General features: G+C 50.8%; 1 protein-coding gene across 5 annotated transcripts in view; it reads right to left on the reverse strand.

Moving 5' to 3' along the window:
- The window catches only part of map4l (microtubule associated protein 4 like), a 32,636-nt gene that overhangs the window by 3,050 nt on the left and 11,947 nt on the right, over positions 1 to 17,639 (reverse strand). For 2 of the 5 annotated variants that reach the window (XM_086130040.1, XM_086130041.1), the window contains exons 6-15: positions 7,247 to 7,584; positions 6,725 to 6,913; positions 6,337 to 6,436; positions 5,824 to 5,883; positions 5,439 to 5,686; positions 4,520 to 4,576; positions 2,928 to 3,020; positions 1,156 to 1,237; positions 975 to 1,084; positions 229 to 424 (exon numbers count right to left, since the gene is read on the reverse strand). In XM_086130040.1, the coding sequence (XP_085986166.1) occupies positions 229 to 424; positions 975 to 1,084; positions 1,156 to 1,237; positions 2,928 to 3,020; positions 4,520 to 4,576; positions 5,439 to 5,686; positions 5,824 to 5,883; positions 6,337 to 6,436; positions 6,725 to 6,913; positions 7,247 to 7,584 (1,473 nt within the window). Of the gene's footprint in view, positions 1 to 228; positions 425 to 974; positions 1,085 to 1,155; positions 1,238 to 2,927; positions 3,021 to 4,519; positions 4,577 to 5,438; positions 5,687 to 5,823; positions 5,884 to 6,336; positions 6,437 to 6,724; positions 6,914 to 7,246; positions 7,585 to 9,519; positions 14,351 to 14,378; positions 17,253 to 17,639 lie in introns of those variants that run through there. The other 3 variants (XM_086130038.1, XM_086130039.1, XM_086130042.1) reach the window with 3 other exon arrangements.

Genomic DNA, 17,639 nt, shown 5'->3' on the forward strand with positions numbered 1-17,639 from the left:
ACGTGTTCGGAAATGCGGCTATCTGCTTTCTTCATTTCAATGCACTTTTTCGTTTTTTTTTTCTTTCTAATTCAGGTCTGTGTTTTGTGTTTCCAAAGCAGAAGCCAGGAGAAATGATATTTTGCAGACCTTTGAAGGTCACCATACTAAGGCAGTCACACAGCAGAACACAGATGAGAAGGACTCCAATCAATGCAAATAAGACAAATTGTGTGTGTTTGCACCTACTTTTTTCAGCAATGCGTCTGTCAATACTAAGGCCGTCCCTCAACCCGTCTCCTCCGAAAGGAGGTGGCGTGGGCTCCTTCACCCCATTTTCCTTTGCAACGCCTCCCGGTGCTGTTGTTGCCTTGGCAACAGCTGCCGGTCCCGCGCTCGGAGTGCTGTTTGGGGGTGAGGGCGTCTTTTCCTCGGCTCTCTCCTCCTGTTGCCGAATACACACGCACACGTGCAATTTATTCATGCGCTGCGAATGATGCCACGACCCCATCTAGCGGCGGTGACTTGTAAGAGCGCAATGAGTCAGCTGACGTCGCCAAATGTCCGTTCTCGAACCGACGGTATACTACTAGAAGCTCTGACGTTTCGGGAGAGTCACCGGGCTGGTTGTAATAGACAAACAACCATTAGCGCACCCAGGGAGCATTTAGAGGCTTCCGTTAGCCTGCCGTGCATCTTTTTGGACTCTGGGATGAAAGCGCAGTACCCAGAGAAAAGCCACGCAGCCACACAAGGAGAACATGCAAACTCCACACTGGGAGGCCGGAGGCAGACTCGAACCCCGCACCTCTTCGCTGTGAGGCGGACGTGCAGACCGGTCGCCCGCCGTGTCGATTTTGTTTCAATTCACTTAAAATAATTTGGAACGTTCGTGTGATTTCAAATTTCACATCAGAGGACCGAAGCAAAGAATAACAACTTTTTTTTCTCTTTTTTTTATGATTTGTGATTAAATGATTCGATTGAAATTCCACCTTGTGTCCATTGGTCTGTCCGTTGCCTTGCCCCACGTTGTCCAATGAGCCAATCTTGGACTTTGCCTTGATGTTCAGCTTATGAGACTCAATCTTGACATCCCCGCCACCTGAGGTGAATGTGTTAATATGAGACCAGCTTCGTAGAACGGTCCAGTTGGAGAACAGGAAGTTTGACAACCTGGCTTGTGCTTGATGTTGTCCTTGGAGCCACACTTGGACGTGACCTTGCTCACATCCACCTTCTTATTCAGGATCTGCACCTAAGGGGCAGAGATTTAAAAAAAAAAAAAAAAGAAAATTCCATGACTGCAAATACCCACACCGACCAATTTGTCGTTCACGGGGTTGCACGTGTGGCACATTTATCGAGAGGATCAAAACACCACTTCCCGAGCACGTGGGGAAAAACACAATCACACTCCGTGCTGTTGACTGTAGTCACGGACAATTGCCTGAATTCTTTTATTCCTCGGTGGAGCTAATTATTGCTCATCTTGAACATCATTTTGGTACTTGAGTTTTGATATCTAGTGTTCAGTGTTCTGCACCCTGATTGGCTACGAGACTGTCGATGCCAAAGCCAACAGCCTGCCCGCCTCGTCTCTGTGCAGCTTGCCAAATTGCCGTTTGCAACAAAAAGGGTTTTGAGCTTTGGTTTCATTCCATGGCACACGATTATATCATTGTAAAAAATTAAGCTGACCGAAACGGTCGTGATTCAAAGTTCAAGGTCAGATGAAAAGAAGGTACCTTTCTCCATGATGGTGGTATTTATGTTATTGTGCCCCCTGCTGTTCGATTTGAGGATTGCACGGAGTGGCTCGTTGCGTCAGTTTGAGGAAGAGAGACGCAAGCGGTTTGTGGCAAATGACCAATGTGTGTCTCGTGTTTGTTGAGATGGATGTCGGTATCTTGTGCATTGTGGTGTCATCGGCCCTCATTTTGACCCGAGTTTTTCCAACCCCAAAATGGAGTTCAACAGCGATGAGCGCGTGGACAATAAAGGCTGTCGAACATTATCGCTCGCCTCGTCGTTCTAAACGAGGGGGAAAACCGGATTTCGCCTGTCGCAGGTTCCTTTTGGAATGTAGATAAACGAGGCTTTGCCGCCTGCCCAAAAAGAATCATAAGAATGAAAAAATTCAAGCAAATATGGAGTTGGTGTCCCCACCTCTCCTGCGCTCGGCACTGTCAAGTTCTTCCACTCAAGGGTCTCCAACCGTTCCATCAGAATGAGTTATGGCACGGCAAAGTTCAGTTTGGCCGCCCTTATTTTTAGCCGTGTGTGTTTTCAGTGCAGTGCATGTTTGCACTGCGGTTGACAGGAAAGTCCTTTCATCTGTGCTGTATGTTGCGAAGAGAGCATATTTGACAATAAAGCTTGACTTGACTTGATAGACGATTTCAGCGACGAAAGAATGAGTTGACTTCAGACTCGGTTCGAACAAGTTTGGGTCAAGCTCATCAAGACCAAGGTTTGCGGTAAAGTGTTGTGACAGCAGAAATCATGCTTTGGGATACACATGCAGTAGAGTTAAGGCACACGTTAACTCTAAAGACGATGAATGCTCAACTTTCACATTCATCGCCCTGAGGCACAGAGAAGCAAGGACACAAAACGGACCTTTAAGAGTGGGAAACTGACGAAGGTAAAGACGGGTCTCCAAAGTGCATCGATTTGGTGTCAATACAGCCCGGTCAGGGCGACGTGAGAAAATAGGCACACAGCCATGTCGCTTTGCATACCCACACTGCTGTTATCTTTTCGTTCCTGTTTTTTTTTGTTGTTGTTGTTGTTGTTCAGAAAGTAATGTTAGGCTTTTTTTTTTAAAGAGATGCTTAACCCAGCACAAACGTGGGATTTGCTTTAAAAAAAGAAAGAAAAGGAAAAAAAGATATCAAAGTCTCATTCCAAAGCAGTCTACTCTCATCAGCAGCAGCTTTACTTACATTGCCACCTCCAGGGACATGTTTGATATTGTCCTTGGAGCCGCAGCGAGACGTGACATGGCTGAAGTCCAGCTTTTTGTGCACTATCTGAACCTAAAGACAGTCAGGGAGACACATAGGCGAGCGAGAAAAGGATAGATCGGCGTCAGGTGGAAAAGTGTTAGGAGAGCAAGAGTACAGACAGAAATGAGAAAGCAGCAGAGAAGAGCAGATCGGCCGGCGGCTTGAAGTTGTTCACGGGAAACTTGCGCTGCCACCCAAATCTTTCTGTCGTCCCCATCAAAGGCTTCCCCGAAAATTGGCTGGCTGTCGAAACATCGGCTGAATGGAGCCGATGCACGGGGCTGCGCTTTTTTTCTTTCTTTTTTTTTACAACCGTGCACCGGGCCGTTTTCAATAGAAAGGTAGGCACAAAGTCCAGTTCCAAAGATGAATGTTGAATATGGGAAAAGACAAGGGCGCTGAAGTGATCGCAAAGCGCTTCCGGTGACAGCAGAAGATCACATGAGCAAGGGACAGGTGAGACGGAGCACATGCAACACAAAACATTCAGGGCGACTTGGGGCACACGACACGAAAGGATGTTGTTCAAGCGACCGGGTCTGAGCAAAAACTGCCAGGATGTTTGGCTGACAAAGAACGTTGATTTGCACTCGGGTCGAGGTCAAACCATCAGCGTGTTGCAAATCCGGCCACATCCCAGGATCACTCAGCCAATCGCTATGAATCGGGTGTTGTTATTGATTCTTTTCGCAAAAAGCCGAGGTCACACTTGTTTGAATTCTCACGCTCTTTGTTTTAGAGTCCGCCAATCCTCCATCGAGCGTCTCCAGTCGCACCAAAACGCCGTTGCTCGCCTTTTGACCGGAGCACAGAACTCCTACTCTGGCATCGAAAACCTTGAGAGCTAGCCAGCTAGCTAGCTGCCTACCTAGATAGATAGATGGATTTATTTATTTGTCGTTGTTTTTTTAATGCTTGGGTTGGAAAAAAGGTTTCAGCTTCGGTTTCATTCACTACACTATTGTATCGGATACGGAATAATTGTAATTTCACTAATCTGGGGTTCTTTTTCGAATGTAACCCCCGAGATAAACGAGGGATTACTGTATAAAATAGTTTGAGAGTCCACCCTCCCTTCTCACTTTGGGATCATGTCACGAGCCGCTGAAAAATGATGGGCGGGCGGCGAATGGCCCCCGGCCCTAGGTTGGACACCTCCGATTTACAGTTTTCAATCAACTTATTGCTCTCCATTTAACACGCACGGTTTTGCAATGTGCCAGGAAGCCCGAGTCAAATAGTTTTGCGCACGCGACAAGTGGCCCGTTTATTGTGAATTCTGCGGCCTTCCGGTGAAACGACTTCATTCGTTGCTTCTTGGTGACAATTAGCTGTGGTGCAGCGCCGCGCCTCGACTGCTTTTTGGCCGAAAATGTAACACCATGAATCCCGATGACCATTTGATGCCTGCAGACTTCCGCTACATTGCGCACCTCTGACTCCACCTTTGGTCGGTGCACCGTACGTGGTCAATGCAAACAGAAGGAAGTTGAGATTGGTGTGTGAATATGCGGATGGCGGGCACTCACTCTGGCCTTGGAAGGATTGGATGGGTCTGCTGTCTTGTTGTTCTGTGCGGCAGAAACCTGGGGAGACAAAGTGTCACGTGGATTTATTAAGGTTGGTCAAAACAGGGGTTTTCCCGCATTCGAAATTGCGCGGCTAAATGAATTGACCTGGCTCGGGAATTCTGAGGAAGGCACGCGCTGTCATTTATGCCAAAAGCACCGCGCCCCAACACAGCGGGCAAACGTCGCCTCCCTTGTGAGACGGCCATCAACCAACCACAGGCCGGACACATTAAAAAGAAGTCAAGTGATGGCCATTCACAACGCAGCCGAAGAGAAGGAGAAGGATATTGAAGATGCTTGGACCTAAAAACTCGGCGACGAAATGAGCAACCCGCCGCCAGCGCGGAATGCATTCGCACCAGTGGTGTCCAATCTACGGCCCGGGGGCCATTTGCCGCAAGGTTAGTTCATGAAGGTGAAGGTGGGCAGAGTGAGAAGGGAGGCCGGCCTGCAGAACTTTTCTCGAGAGTACAAAGAAAGCACCACTGATGAAAACTCACTAACCACTTTTTATTTTGATCAAAACACTCTGGAGTGGATCAAGATCATTCCATTTGGGATGCAAAAACAGTTTCTTGCACTTTGTGGTCGATGGCTGATTGTTTTTGTGCTTTCCACTGTCTTTGTGATTGTTTGTCGTTGGAGGAATTAGATTTTTGCTCCATGTCGAGCACTTGGTGGACAGCGGTGGTTGTTTGACTACTGGCTAAATGGACTATACGAGTGCAACGCATGACTTTGGTAGGGCGGCCACTCCTCCTCCAACACTGGCAAAGAGTTCCCCCTTTCCAAACAATTTCAGCCATTTTGGATTCAGTGTGGAGGGAGCAACTCAGCCTGCCGTGATTTTCTAAACGGGCAATTTGGCGTGTCCTACCTTTCCTCGGCCAGGCTGGTACTTCATGTTGTCAGTGGAGCCGATCTTGGAACGGACGTTTTTCAGGTCCGGCGTGGGCGCGTTGACGGGCCGGAGGGTTCGAGGAGCGCGGGGCGGCATCGCCTTCTTTTCCGGAGCTGTTTGCTTGGGGACGGGAGGCTTGGTGATGACCCGGCGACGTTGGGTGGGAGCGGCTTCACCGTTAGCCGGCGTCGTCGGAGAGGTGCTGGAGGCTGGCCGCGGACGGGCTGCAGAGACGCAAACCACTTTCAGCCCTGAAAATTATCCTCTAGGACAGCAACTTCAACGGTTAATCTGGACTTCTATTTAGGTTTTACAGCCAAAGAAAGTGTGGCCCGCGACAAAAATGAGTTCAGCGTCTCACCTGTTGGTTTGTTTTTCTTGGCCTCCGCTGACTTGCTCTCGGCCTTGTCATTCTTGTTTGCTATGCAAAGGAAGCAGCAAACGAATGTCACAGCGCCACTTGGACACGTAGCAACCGTGATGAACGTCGTGCGCTCTGCTGCTTATCCGTCAGAGGATAAGCAGCAGCAAGGCACGGACTCCTTTCTTTCACCATATTTTCAGATGAGTCGGGGGCGAGGCTGTTTCGCGCACCGGCACGCCCAGACAGGCACAACACTGCCCGAAACGCGCTCGACTGGACTGGCACGAAAATGAAGTTCCTCCCGGTTTTTAAGCCAAGTGCACAGGCCCCAGCGTACCCCCAACAACGGGGCAAAAAGTCGATCGAAATCTAAACTAACACCCCAAAACGGATGGCGTTACCATGGAGGTTACACTCTAGTTGGCTGAAGCATCTACAAAACAAACCCCAAAATTTGCTGTTCTGTAAACGTGTGTGTGTGTGTGTGTGTGTGTGCGTGCTTTGATTTACCAGCAGTTTTGGTCCCAGTAGAAGCAGAGGAGTTGTCCTTATTGACAACCGATCGGGGGGTAGGAGAAGCCTTTTGCACAGCTGCTCCATTTTCTGGAGTCTGAGGATCAAACCAAAAGAGAGGTCGGTTCCTCTGCATCCGCGTCAAAGTTGATTCAGTTTCAAAGGTCAGCGGTGTGCGGAGAAGGAGCGCACAGAGACAAAGCCAGCTGACAAAGTGATTATAAAGACTTTAGAGACAGAACTACTGGGGAAAAAAATGTTTTGAGATCATCGTGGTCCAAGCAGTTTTTCCAAAGAACAATAGGCTGTGACATCAAATAAAGCCATGAAATAACGTGCGGTCAAGCCTTTGCAGCCTTTACTCTTGGAGTAAGGGCTTTCTTACTTTTGCAGATGCGGTCGCCATCGGAGGCCTCTTCGCAGCGGTGGGCGTTGCCGCCTTTGGGAGAGGGCTTTTTCTGTTCGCCGGGGTCGTGGTCGGGGAGGGGCGCTTGGCTGAGGCGGCCTCGTCATTGGTAGGGAGGGTGGAAGGGCGAGATTTGGGTGCATTCGTTTTGGTCCAAACCGGCTCAGTCTGAAGGTTCGGATACCAATCGAGTGATCCGGAGGAAGAAATGATGGGCAGAAAAAGACAAGGAAAGACAAAGAAGGCGTGAATAACTGGGATCAATGTGAAAAACGGGGAGAGAAATCGAAAAAGAGCAAGCAGAAGCGGAGTGAGCAATGGCAGCGCGCAGCCTCATTCGGGTGGCGGGTGGCCTGGAGCCGATCCCGGCGGGCTTTGCAAGAGAGGCGGGGACACACCCCGGACCAGTCGCCAGCCAACTGCCGTCTCGACAAGCTCGCATTCGCACTCGCAATCACACCGAGTGGACGGGCACTTTCATGCAGATCCACCAAGATGCACCTTGCTCTTGGTGTCGGGGCTTGGCAGGGTCTTGGCGGCATTGCCCGTTGGAGACTTGGCCGGCCCTTTGCCCCCTTTCTCGTCCTTCTTTTCACTCAGCTTCTTTTCCTCCTCCTTGCTGCTCTTCTCCGGCTTGTTCGTCTTTTCTGCCTTCTCGCTCACTTTGTCGTTCTTCTCAGCGTCTTCGTCTTTGAGAATCTTCTCGGGCTTCGGGTTCTTGTCAGGGCCGTTGTCTTTGTTTTGCTTCTCCGTCGTCTCCTTCTTGCCAAAGCCGTCCATCTTTTCCGTCTTGCCGGACGACACGTCTGCGCTTCCCTTCTTGTCCTTGTCCACTTTCACTGAGAAAGTAAGAGTGACAAAATTAGCGCCAGCCTATTTTAGTCAATTTCTCAAGACGGAATTCCAACGTCAATGGACATCGATTCCCAAGAATGTTTTGGTAAATGAAAACAATGATTCTTAGAGTGTCAAGCTAAAAAGGACTCATTGAGCCACGTTCCTGATCAACACGAAGAGAACGTCAATAACACAATTCTTAATCAATGCTCACGAGCGTCGCGGGCGTGCCACGGACCCTCGCTTTGGGCATTCGGCGGCCTACGCGAACCGGCATTTGCAGAGCACACATACGCAAACAACCATTCGCGCTCACAAACACACTTGGAGACAATTTGGAGTGGACTGGAATCCAGCCCTGCGCCTCTACGCTCCCAGGCGAACGTGCTAAGCAATCGACTGCCGAGCCGAATTTGCTTAAAAAGAAGGATGGCCCCCGGCCCGCAGTTTGGACAACAGCGATTTAGATCATGAAAACGCATGTATTCAGAAAGGCAATGAAACAGTCATGGTAGTGACAACGTAGGATTTGAAAATACATGGATATCTGTTCATGAGCAAGAAAGTCACACCGTGTTAAACATTCGCAGGGACGGTGGCTCAGCGTCTGATTATTTTGGGTGAGACTGCGAGCAGAAGCTTGTTGGGTCAAATATGGACGCAGATACGCTTTCTGCCATCATTTTAAAATCCTGAAGATCACGCCATGAGAAACTCGGCGTTGAAACACACCTGCGTGCGTGTGCGTGCGTGCGTTTGTGTGCGTTGCACGGAGACTGCTCAAAATAGATGCTCTATATTTGAATGAGCGCAGCCAATGCCGAATGAATGTCGCAGCTTTTTCCGGATAATTGCTGTTTCTCAACAGATCTGGTTGCTCCGTCGTTCCGTACACAATTGAAAGCGTATTGGAATAGACTACAACAGAGGAAATAAAAATGCATGCGTGGTTTAACTTTGATCAGCTTTAGGGGTGCAGCTATCAAATATTTTGGTATTCGGATATATTATTGAAAAAATATTCCCCCCCTTGGTTATAGGTAGTGAAGACAAAAAAAAAGGCTTTTCATTTTATACTTCAATTTAATCTGTGCATAGCAGCCCACTGTTTTGCTTTTGAGAAGCATTTGTGACATTTGAGACAAATCTCTCCCCATAAGCATCGATTTTGGTCGAGAAGACGAAGTGACGTCAGAAGCGCATGCGCGATTTTTGCCGGCTAAAACAACAGACTTGCGTCAGCCCGGTTTGTTCAAACGTGACCATTTGGAACGGCAACCGTGTCAGGCCGTCAGCATCAAAGCGCGCGGAGACCTTGACGTCGAACCGCCCTTGACAAGTAATCCGACGGCTCTCGCCAGATTTTATGGACCACTCCAGCGCTTGCTAGCGCTGCAGCCGCCGCTAATTTCCAAATTAGGGGGAAAACAAATGCACTGCACACGTTCTGAAAGTCGTTGCGGAAATGCATCCTTTCACAAAAAGCTCTTTCTTCCCTCAATTTTGTTTTCTTGGAAACGAGCTTTGTCAAGAAATTGACCAAAGTTCAACCGCTGTTCACTAAACAACGGTTAAAAAAAAAAAAAGTCCTTTTTTTTTTCTTGATGAAAGAGGAGGGCTCCCGCTTCCTCTTGCTAGGTTCCACATGCTTCTTCTGCAGCTAGAGAACTCCATTTTCTGCAGGCCTTCAAAATGGTCCAAAACGGCCTGCAGAGGCTCTCTCTCTTCAAAGTGTTCCATCACTGAGGATGAGCTGAGTTGATGATGAAAACAGTTTTACCCCGGCGAGATGAATTTCCAGCCGGCATATTCCCAAACCCGAAGACAAAGACATGGCCGCACTGCGCTCAAGTGCTGATCGACACTTGTGACCGCCAATGAGCCGACGGTGTTTTTCCCAATGGACGTTTGGGGTGCGAGTGGACATCCATACATACCTGCCGGAGTTGGCACAGAAATGAGAAGATTGGTCTCGCGGCTCCCACGATGCCTCCGAGGCGGCGGAGATGACGGCACCACCGGTGAGATCGCGAACGGGGACGAGAACGCCGAGGCCGTCGCGTCCGTCACGGTGAGCGAGCGCCGCACCGCCGTGTGCGGGTAGGGCGCCCGTAGCGGACACGCCGTTCCCGTCACGGCAAAGTTGGGCGCGATGGCCGACGAGCCTTGCGTAGCGCCGAGGCGCGGCTCGGCGTTGAAGGCGGGAACGCACAGGCGGGAGCAGTCGGACATCGCTCGTCTGACCGCGCTTCGCCGGGACGGCTCGTCGGCCGGCGTATTTCTTGACTCGCCGGTTACCGGAACGTCGGAGGCCGCTTCGCGGTCGCCGCTATCATTTGACTCTCGTGACTTTGCATCGCGACTTTCTTTCCCACCTCTGCCGGGTGGGGCGCACAGCTTTCCCTTTTCAGGGTGGTTTGATTTCCCTTCTGCTGTCGCTCTTTCCTCCCCGATGCCACGGGCTTGCCGAGATGAGGCGGAAAACGCCGAGAGCCTCGGCGCCATGTGACTTCCTGCGGGGTTGGCCACACATTGAGCGGCGGCTTGTTCATCAGGAATTTGCCCCCCGATCGGTGACTGCAATCCCGTGCCTTCAATCAGGCCGGCCTTTTCTTCTCCAAAAATACGGTCAAATGAAGACCGGCGAGCTGCGGCCTGAACCGCGGAGGCCTGTTTCGGCCCTTGTCCAACTTCTTGGGATGGCCGAATGCAACCGCCACCATCTCTGCTCCGGAGAGAAGACTTCAAGTTTGGTTCCGAGTTGACCTTTGCTGCGGGCTTCGGTGCCGGTGCGCGGTGGAATGATCTCCCCGGTGAAACCGAAGGAGACGTTAATGAAGAGGAAAGGGAGGAATAGGGAGAAAGAGGGCTGCTGGGAGTTTGTCCCGCGCTCCCGAGCGAGCCGACCCCCTTTTGCGATCTCCCACCTGTTGGTTTGTCATCTTCTCCGCTCAGCGCCGGCATATTTAAAGCCAGGCTCCCCGGTGCAATTCCGAACATGTTATCGTGTCCGTCCTTTTCTCCTGCAGCTCTGCAACCGAAGCCCTTTTTATTCCGTCTTGGTCTTTTTCCTGTTGTTTGAGGAGTTCTTCTTGCTTGTTCGTCTCCACTTAGGGTCATCGGGGTCTTGTCCAGTCGAGAAAATGCTCTAAATATTAGAGCTTAAAAAAAGACGGGGGTGGGGTGGGGAGATAGGCTGAAAGAAATCCTTTTTAAAGTGATGCCTTGAAGTGGTTTGAGTGCGCCATCGTGCGAGAAGTGCATGCGTGCAAAGTGCATGTGCACGTCTTAGCAAGCGAGGCAGGAGTCGCAGATGAGCGAACGCGCGTCTGGTTGTCTCGCTTCCTCTTCGAGCACTGCACGGATCAGCTGTGGGGATCAATTACACCTTGCTCTCTCCCTCCCTCTCTCTCTTTCCTGACATCACCAGGTCACATGACAACTGGGAATATGCCCTCATTCGCTGCCGCTAAATTTCATCCAGTCCCTAGCGACAAACATGTACAAGCGTACGCGAGACTTGCAGTTCCATCAAGGCACTTTTAAAGAGCCAAGTACGGGTCGATGGCGGTCGCGCGATTGAGCTGGCACACTCGATGACCACCGCCTCCCATGTTGATTTCAACTGGGAGACGCAAGGAAAGGAAGCGCCGCGAACGGCAGTTATCAGTGCAAGTGTGATGAGGCCGTTCCTTCTGCGGTGGCATCACGGTCTTCAAATCGACTTTATTGCCAGTGCAACTGCACCGCAGTTTGATAGATGGAATATAAGTGATTATTTCAAGTGCCAACTCTTCAGTAGGTGTTAATCACAGCACAATTGCCCACCCCAACAACGCAGACGCTAAACCAAAACGACAACGCAACCAGAGACCTCGAAAGAGGCCATCGCCCATGAAAGCTCCAGGAACGGACGATTGCTGTCGGAGGACTCACGCTAAGTTTACCCGTCCGCTCAAGCCACAGTGAGGGCAGTCGGTCGGGTATGCCATGTTCAACATCATATCCGTCCATCCATTTTGCGATGCGCTTTATCCTCGGGGGCGTGCCGGAGCCTATCCCAGCTGTCTCGGGGCAGTAGGCGGGGGACACCTTCAACCGGTTGCCAGCCAATCGCAGGGCACACGCATGGGCTTTCAAAAATAAGTACAATGAATGAATAAATGGTGAGGAAAAATGGATATATCGGCCCAAATCTTGCGGTGGAACCGGCAGCTGGTTTTGCCTCGATCCAAAATTTGAACCACCGTTGAAAATGATATCCAATCGCACGGAAGCTTTCGCATGGACGAAAATGGACGTTCAAGACCGAGCCGCCCATCATGTGCCGGCAACACAAATATTGTGTTTTCCAACAATGCTAAACCATAGTTATGATTTCATATGTACCCGTGGATGACATAGTCAAGCATGTGGTCAAAAGATACCTGGACACGAGTTAAATATACGGTCACACTCAACTGAATGCCTGTCGAGATTGGACAGGTATTCTTCCCCCATGCCGTCTTTCTGTAGCAACCTGCCTCTACCTTGACTGACAGTGCATCTTTTCACTGAGGTAAAAATCTTTTTTTTAACTGATCGAGAACAACATGTGGGATGAGGAACTTAAGAAAGCCAAATGGCTCACATCGCAAGGAGTCCTTAGGCCAAATGGTCCCATGTACGGGGGCGAGTAGCCAGCTGACAATTTTCGCGACGGATTCGGAAGCATCGTGCAGCGTAGGGCGGCCCGAATAGTACTAATAGGCACGTCTCGAGGCGTTTATAACCTCGGTATTTCAGCCCGATCCACGCAGTCCCAGTCCGTCCCTCGTCAGGAACAGCCAATCGGCATTGACAATGTGATTTCCACATTAACATCACTTTTTTTTTTTTTTGTTGCATTTGGCAGCGTGTCAGGTGTGCGGCATCTGCGGGTGCCGCACACAGGTCGAGGTCACCGTAAATGATCTTTATGAAGGTCAGATATTTCTGAGCAGCTGGAGACAGAGGATGCTACAGCTGCCTGCCTGCGGTGCTGAGAAAAGAGGCAGAAAGGGGGGATGGCGGAGGGAGGAGGGATCTTGTCACAGTGTTTCTATTTTTACTCTTCAACCTCGCCGACTGTCACACCCAGTCCTCTCCTTCTCTCTTCCTCCATCCCTCACTTGCAGAGTGGCTCAGTTGCTGTGGCAACCGCCTCCCACATCTCCCCTCCTCACCTACACTCTCGGTCGCCCACCCCACCCCTGCAGTGCAGATGCAGTGATGATTGCGTTGTGGCAGAGACTCAGAGAATCTGGGCAGGTAATGGAAAAGGTGATGTGGTTGTAGAAGACAGAAAGGGCAAAAAAAGAAAAAATAATATCGATAAAGGAGAAATAATAAACGTGGACAGAGAGGGAGCTACGGTTAGGATACAAAGAAAAAAATAATAGGAAAGAGGGGGAAAAAAATGGAATGAGTCATGTTCCTGATGCAGTAGGGATGGGCAACTGGGATCCTACACTCCGAGTGGCCCTTTGGAAATTAAAATAATAATAATAATTTTGTTTAAAATAATAATCTACTTTTAAAAAGTTTGCGGTAACTCCAGTAGTGCCTGGTCCGCAGACCTGAAGCACTCGGCAGTTGCGGAGGAGCTCAGAGAGGTCAGGCGGGGCCAGGCCATTTCAAGATTGGAAACCAAATCTAACGTGAGCTTCAAAAGAACTCAAAAATGAGCCAGGGAAGGGATGCCAGAGTAGGAGTGAGGTGCTCCCTCCGACGAGCTCCAGTTAGGAGGCGAGCAGCAGCGTGGTGGACCAACCTCAGACGCGTCATGGAGGATTGATTGGCTGACTCCAAAGTCAAGTGCATGTCAGACATCCAGATGCCGAGATGTGACAAAGGAGTCGGGGACTCCTGATTGAGTGTCCATCGACCAACGCCGTACGTCGATGGGGCGAAAAAAACTTGTGGAAAGACGCACGGGAGTGAGTATTCCTCACTGCATCGCTGCAGTGGCGTACAACAAATTCAAGCAACAAAAGTTAAATGGACAAAAGCTCGTTGATATTTTGGGCGAACGTGAACCGAACGTTGTGAATTCCTGCCTGGTCAACGTTTTCGCTAAGGCTCTCATTCTGGCCCCGTGGAGCGGCTTTGGAACAACGGTTCATTTTTTTTTTTCAAGAGCGCCACGTTCTATCCGCCACACGGCTAAACACGGGCCGTATTTTCAGGGTGCAGACAACCTTCCAGGCAAGTGCCTGTCCTGTACATGCACAATAAAATAAAATAAAAATTATAACAACAACTAGGAACTAGTTCATTTGGGGGGAAGATGAACTACATTTTGTTTTTCTAAACTATGAACCGAACAAGTTGATGAAAGACCAAATCGTGAACCGAACACTCAAGAAGTTAGCGTGGAAACGGTGATTTGCCGATGTCGCGACAGCCATGCCAGTCACGCAACGGGCAAACCGTTTTTTTTTTCCTTGTGACAGTTAGATGCTCATTTGTCAACGCGGGCTCCCTTCCGCTGTCACTAGATGCCACGACTGGCGAACTGCAACCACAAAAGTCCATCTGCCATCAAGATATTTCAGAAGCTTCACCATGCAAAAAATACCAAATGTATATGAAGAGATCGCGGCGATTTCTATGATGGAAATGCAAACCAAACAACAACAATACAGATCGAATGGATTGTATGCGAGTCGTGAGAGCTCATTGTATGACAATGATTATTCCGCGGTTAAAAAACAAAACAAAAGCGTGATCTGCACATGGCACAAATAAGACCAATTGAAATCTCACTTACCTGGTGCTACGTTGACAGCGTCGTGAGAGTGAGAAAGAGAGAGAGAAAGAGAAAGACAATTTTAAGAATCAGCATGCTTGACACACACACACACTGAAAAACTCAATTCATCGTTAACTTTTAAACAACAGATTATCACAAAAGATAAAATCAAAGAAGTGAAAAAACGTGTGTGGGGCAGGGGGGGGGGCGACGACAATGTCTAATTTAAAGTTGAGACACACTGCCACTTACTGGTCAGGTTGTAGTGATGAAGGGCTAAAATATCATGAAACGAAGGCTTCAATCAACACAAAACGGATCGAGCGGAGCCGCGGCGTTATGGCAAGAGGACAAAGCCAATCGCAACCCAGCGGGAACGTCCGTCGTGTTCGATAGCAATAAAAACGGATGACAATCAACGCGAATCAGGTGCAACCTACAGTATATTGAATTGAATCCACGACAAAGCCAAGGTGGTTCATGTTCAAAGTGATCAACGTTCTTGGTTTTCAAAAATAATCACAACCTTTTTGAATTTGACGGCTGCAAGCAGCTCAGACAGGGTCATGTTGGCCACCGGGTCACATCACCCTTTCCGTCCATCCATTTTCGAATCCGTTCCATCCTCACGGGGGTCGCGGGGTGTGCCGGAGCCTTTGGGCAGGAGGCGGGGGGACACCCCGAACCGAAGGTTGCCAGACCCATCGCGGGGCACACGTAGACAAACAACCATTTGCGCTCACAATCACGCCCGGGGGGCAATCGCGAGCGAGTCTTATGAGGGTGAGCGGATCAGAAAATGGAAATCGGAAAGAATTCCGACTGAAACATCGGAACTTTATTTGGTGGGAAGCAGAGGCCCGTTCACTGGTGGCGGGTGTGCGCCGACTCCCTTTTAACATTGAACTGATTATTTCAGCAGAAGAAGAAGAAAAAAATTGCATCGTGCTGTTTCGAGGTGTCCGTAATGGCGGAGAAAGTTTGGAAATCGTTCATCTGGGTTTCATTTTCCCATTTCACAAAAACTGAAATTGGAAAAGAGTTGCGTAGACTTTTGATATCCACCGTAGCGGCGCCATCTATGTACGTTTTGATTTCTTTTACCCGCCGTCTCGTCTTTCTACTTTTAGCGTCCCGACCGTGCAGATGGAGAACTGCGGCTGCGACGCGTCACCGCCAGCTTTCTTCTTCGCACTCCGGTGACTCTGGTGAGGCTTCGATGGCGAGAGGGCGCTGCGGAAACTTATGCAAGCGCTTGCCTTGAAGAGGAAGGACGGAGGAGAAAGAATTTCCCTCGGCTGATGCGGCAGTATGAAAGAGGTTACGGGTGAGGTTATGGAGCAACAGAGGAGCGGCAAAGCAGAGCGGAAACCATCGATCTCAGATGAAAGCGTTGTCAATTTGGAGGCCGGCTCAAACAAATGAGAGGCGTCCAACGGTGCTGCAAGCGTTCACCACGTGGTCGCTCGCCGTTTGGAAGCCTTCTGGTCAAGTCACAAAGCCTGAAGTGTTTCTTCAATGGGTTGGGCTTTTGGAGGCTCGCCCGCCGGACCCTCGTCATGAAAAAACACGGCCCCGAGCCGGCCGGCCGGCCCCGCCGGCCGCCAACAAAAATTGCATGCACGGCGCCAGACAAATGAACGCAACTTGCTGCTGGATACAAGCATGAAGGCTTTTCGATTATTCGCCCCGTGTTAGTCATACTCTTCCCTGTCGTTCACCAACCTTCCAGCGGGGAGAGAAGTGGCGATGCGGACTCCTGCTGCTTGGGGTGTGTAAGGAGGGAGGGAGTGACCGCAGGTGGGGTGAACGCAGCGAGGGTGGCTACGGCTTTGGCGGGACTTTCCGGCGAAGCGGTGAAGCCAGCTTCGCCGAGAGCGGGAGGAGGATTGACTGCAGCGCCGGCGACAGCCGCGATGCGTGAGGCTGAGGGAACGAAAGGGCGAGCGTCAACGTTGAGGACCGATTCGAGGGCGGCTTTCGAATATGGGGTTTGGGCGACGGCGAGAGGGCGGGGCTTTGACGACACGGCAAAGGTTGGAGGGGCATCCGACGCGTAGGGATCGAGACCAGAGGGGGGTCCTGAAGAAGGGACCGAGGCAGCCGTGGCAAGGAGAGGCGCGTTCGTGATCGGCGCGGCGTGCTGCGAGTCGGGCGTAAAACCCGGCGGTGTCTGGAGGACCGCATCGAGAAAAGAGAACGTCTGGGAGACCGGGCTCAGATCGCCCCCCGCCGTCAATGCTAAATCCCCGACCGCACTACTCTTGTCGCTCGCGTTGGCGGGGGCGCTAACGCCGGTCACGTTTCGCCAGTCGCCGGCGGACATCGGGTAATCTTGGACACTCCCGGGCTCAAAGGAGCCGGGAGACGAATCCGCTGCGAGTCCATCACGGGAGCGATTGGTCAAACCCGTCGCTATTTGCATCGGTGCAGCGGAACCTTGACCGGGCTCGGATTTTCCAGCTTTGCGGTCCAAAGCGCCAAAGTCCGTCGCCGGAGTCCAGGTCGGAGCAGCGGCAGCTGGTACGGGCGACGCCGGCTGCTGGGGCGCTCCCCACTCCTCTGGAAGTCTCGCCCGACTTTTCGACTTCTTGCCTTTCACTCTCCCGCCCGCTCCGCTCTCTCGGACTTCCCACTCCCGGGCGTCTGCCTCCTCGTCATCCTCCTCCGCCTCCCGTCCACCCTGGTCCCGCAAGCCGCGTTTCTCGGAATGGCCGTTCTTCTCCTGACTATCCAAGAAGTCGTAGGCCTCGTCGCGCCCCTTCCTCTTCTTCTTCTTCCGCCTCTGCTGTTGCTTGCCGGCGTCACACCCTGATCGCTCAGGACTGAGGGGTTCAGAAGTGGAGGAAGTGGGACTGCTGTCTTCCACAGAGCCGCTGGGAGAAGAAAGGGGGGGAGCTGCCGAGGGGGGAAGGTTTCATAAGAGCAGGAACCAGTCACATCCCGTGTCGGAAATCAAAATCAACCCGCAAAAAGAAGCTCGTCGTGACCCAAAGTCTTTTTGACTTCCTGGCTTTTGCTCTTTTAAAACTACTCGGATGTCATGTGCATACCGTCTCATTTCATTTTGTCTCCTTTGCGTGATATCACACAACCGGCTGTATACCTTTTCAGGTTAGGGTTTTTTTTATTTTTTTTATTGGGGGTGGAGGGGATTGGGGGGGCGGGGCAAAAGCACAGAATGCTTGGACTTTAAAATGCATTTGCTCGTTGGAGTGCCACTACGGTCACATCGGCCTGTCGCGATACCGACTTATCGTTCGATGAGACAGAAATGGAGATGAT

The sequence above is a fragment of the Hippocampus guttulatus genome, chromosome 14, assembly GCF_054856545.1.
Source record: "Hippocampus guttulatus isolate MCC_2025c chromosome 14, RoL_Hgut_1.0, whole genome shotgun sequence".
In the NCBI taxonomy this organism is placed as follows: domain Eukaryota; kingdom Metazoa; phylum Chordata; class Actinopteri; order Syngnathiformes; family Syngnathidae; genus Hippocampus; species Hippocampus guttulatus.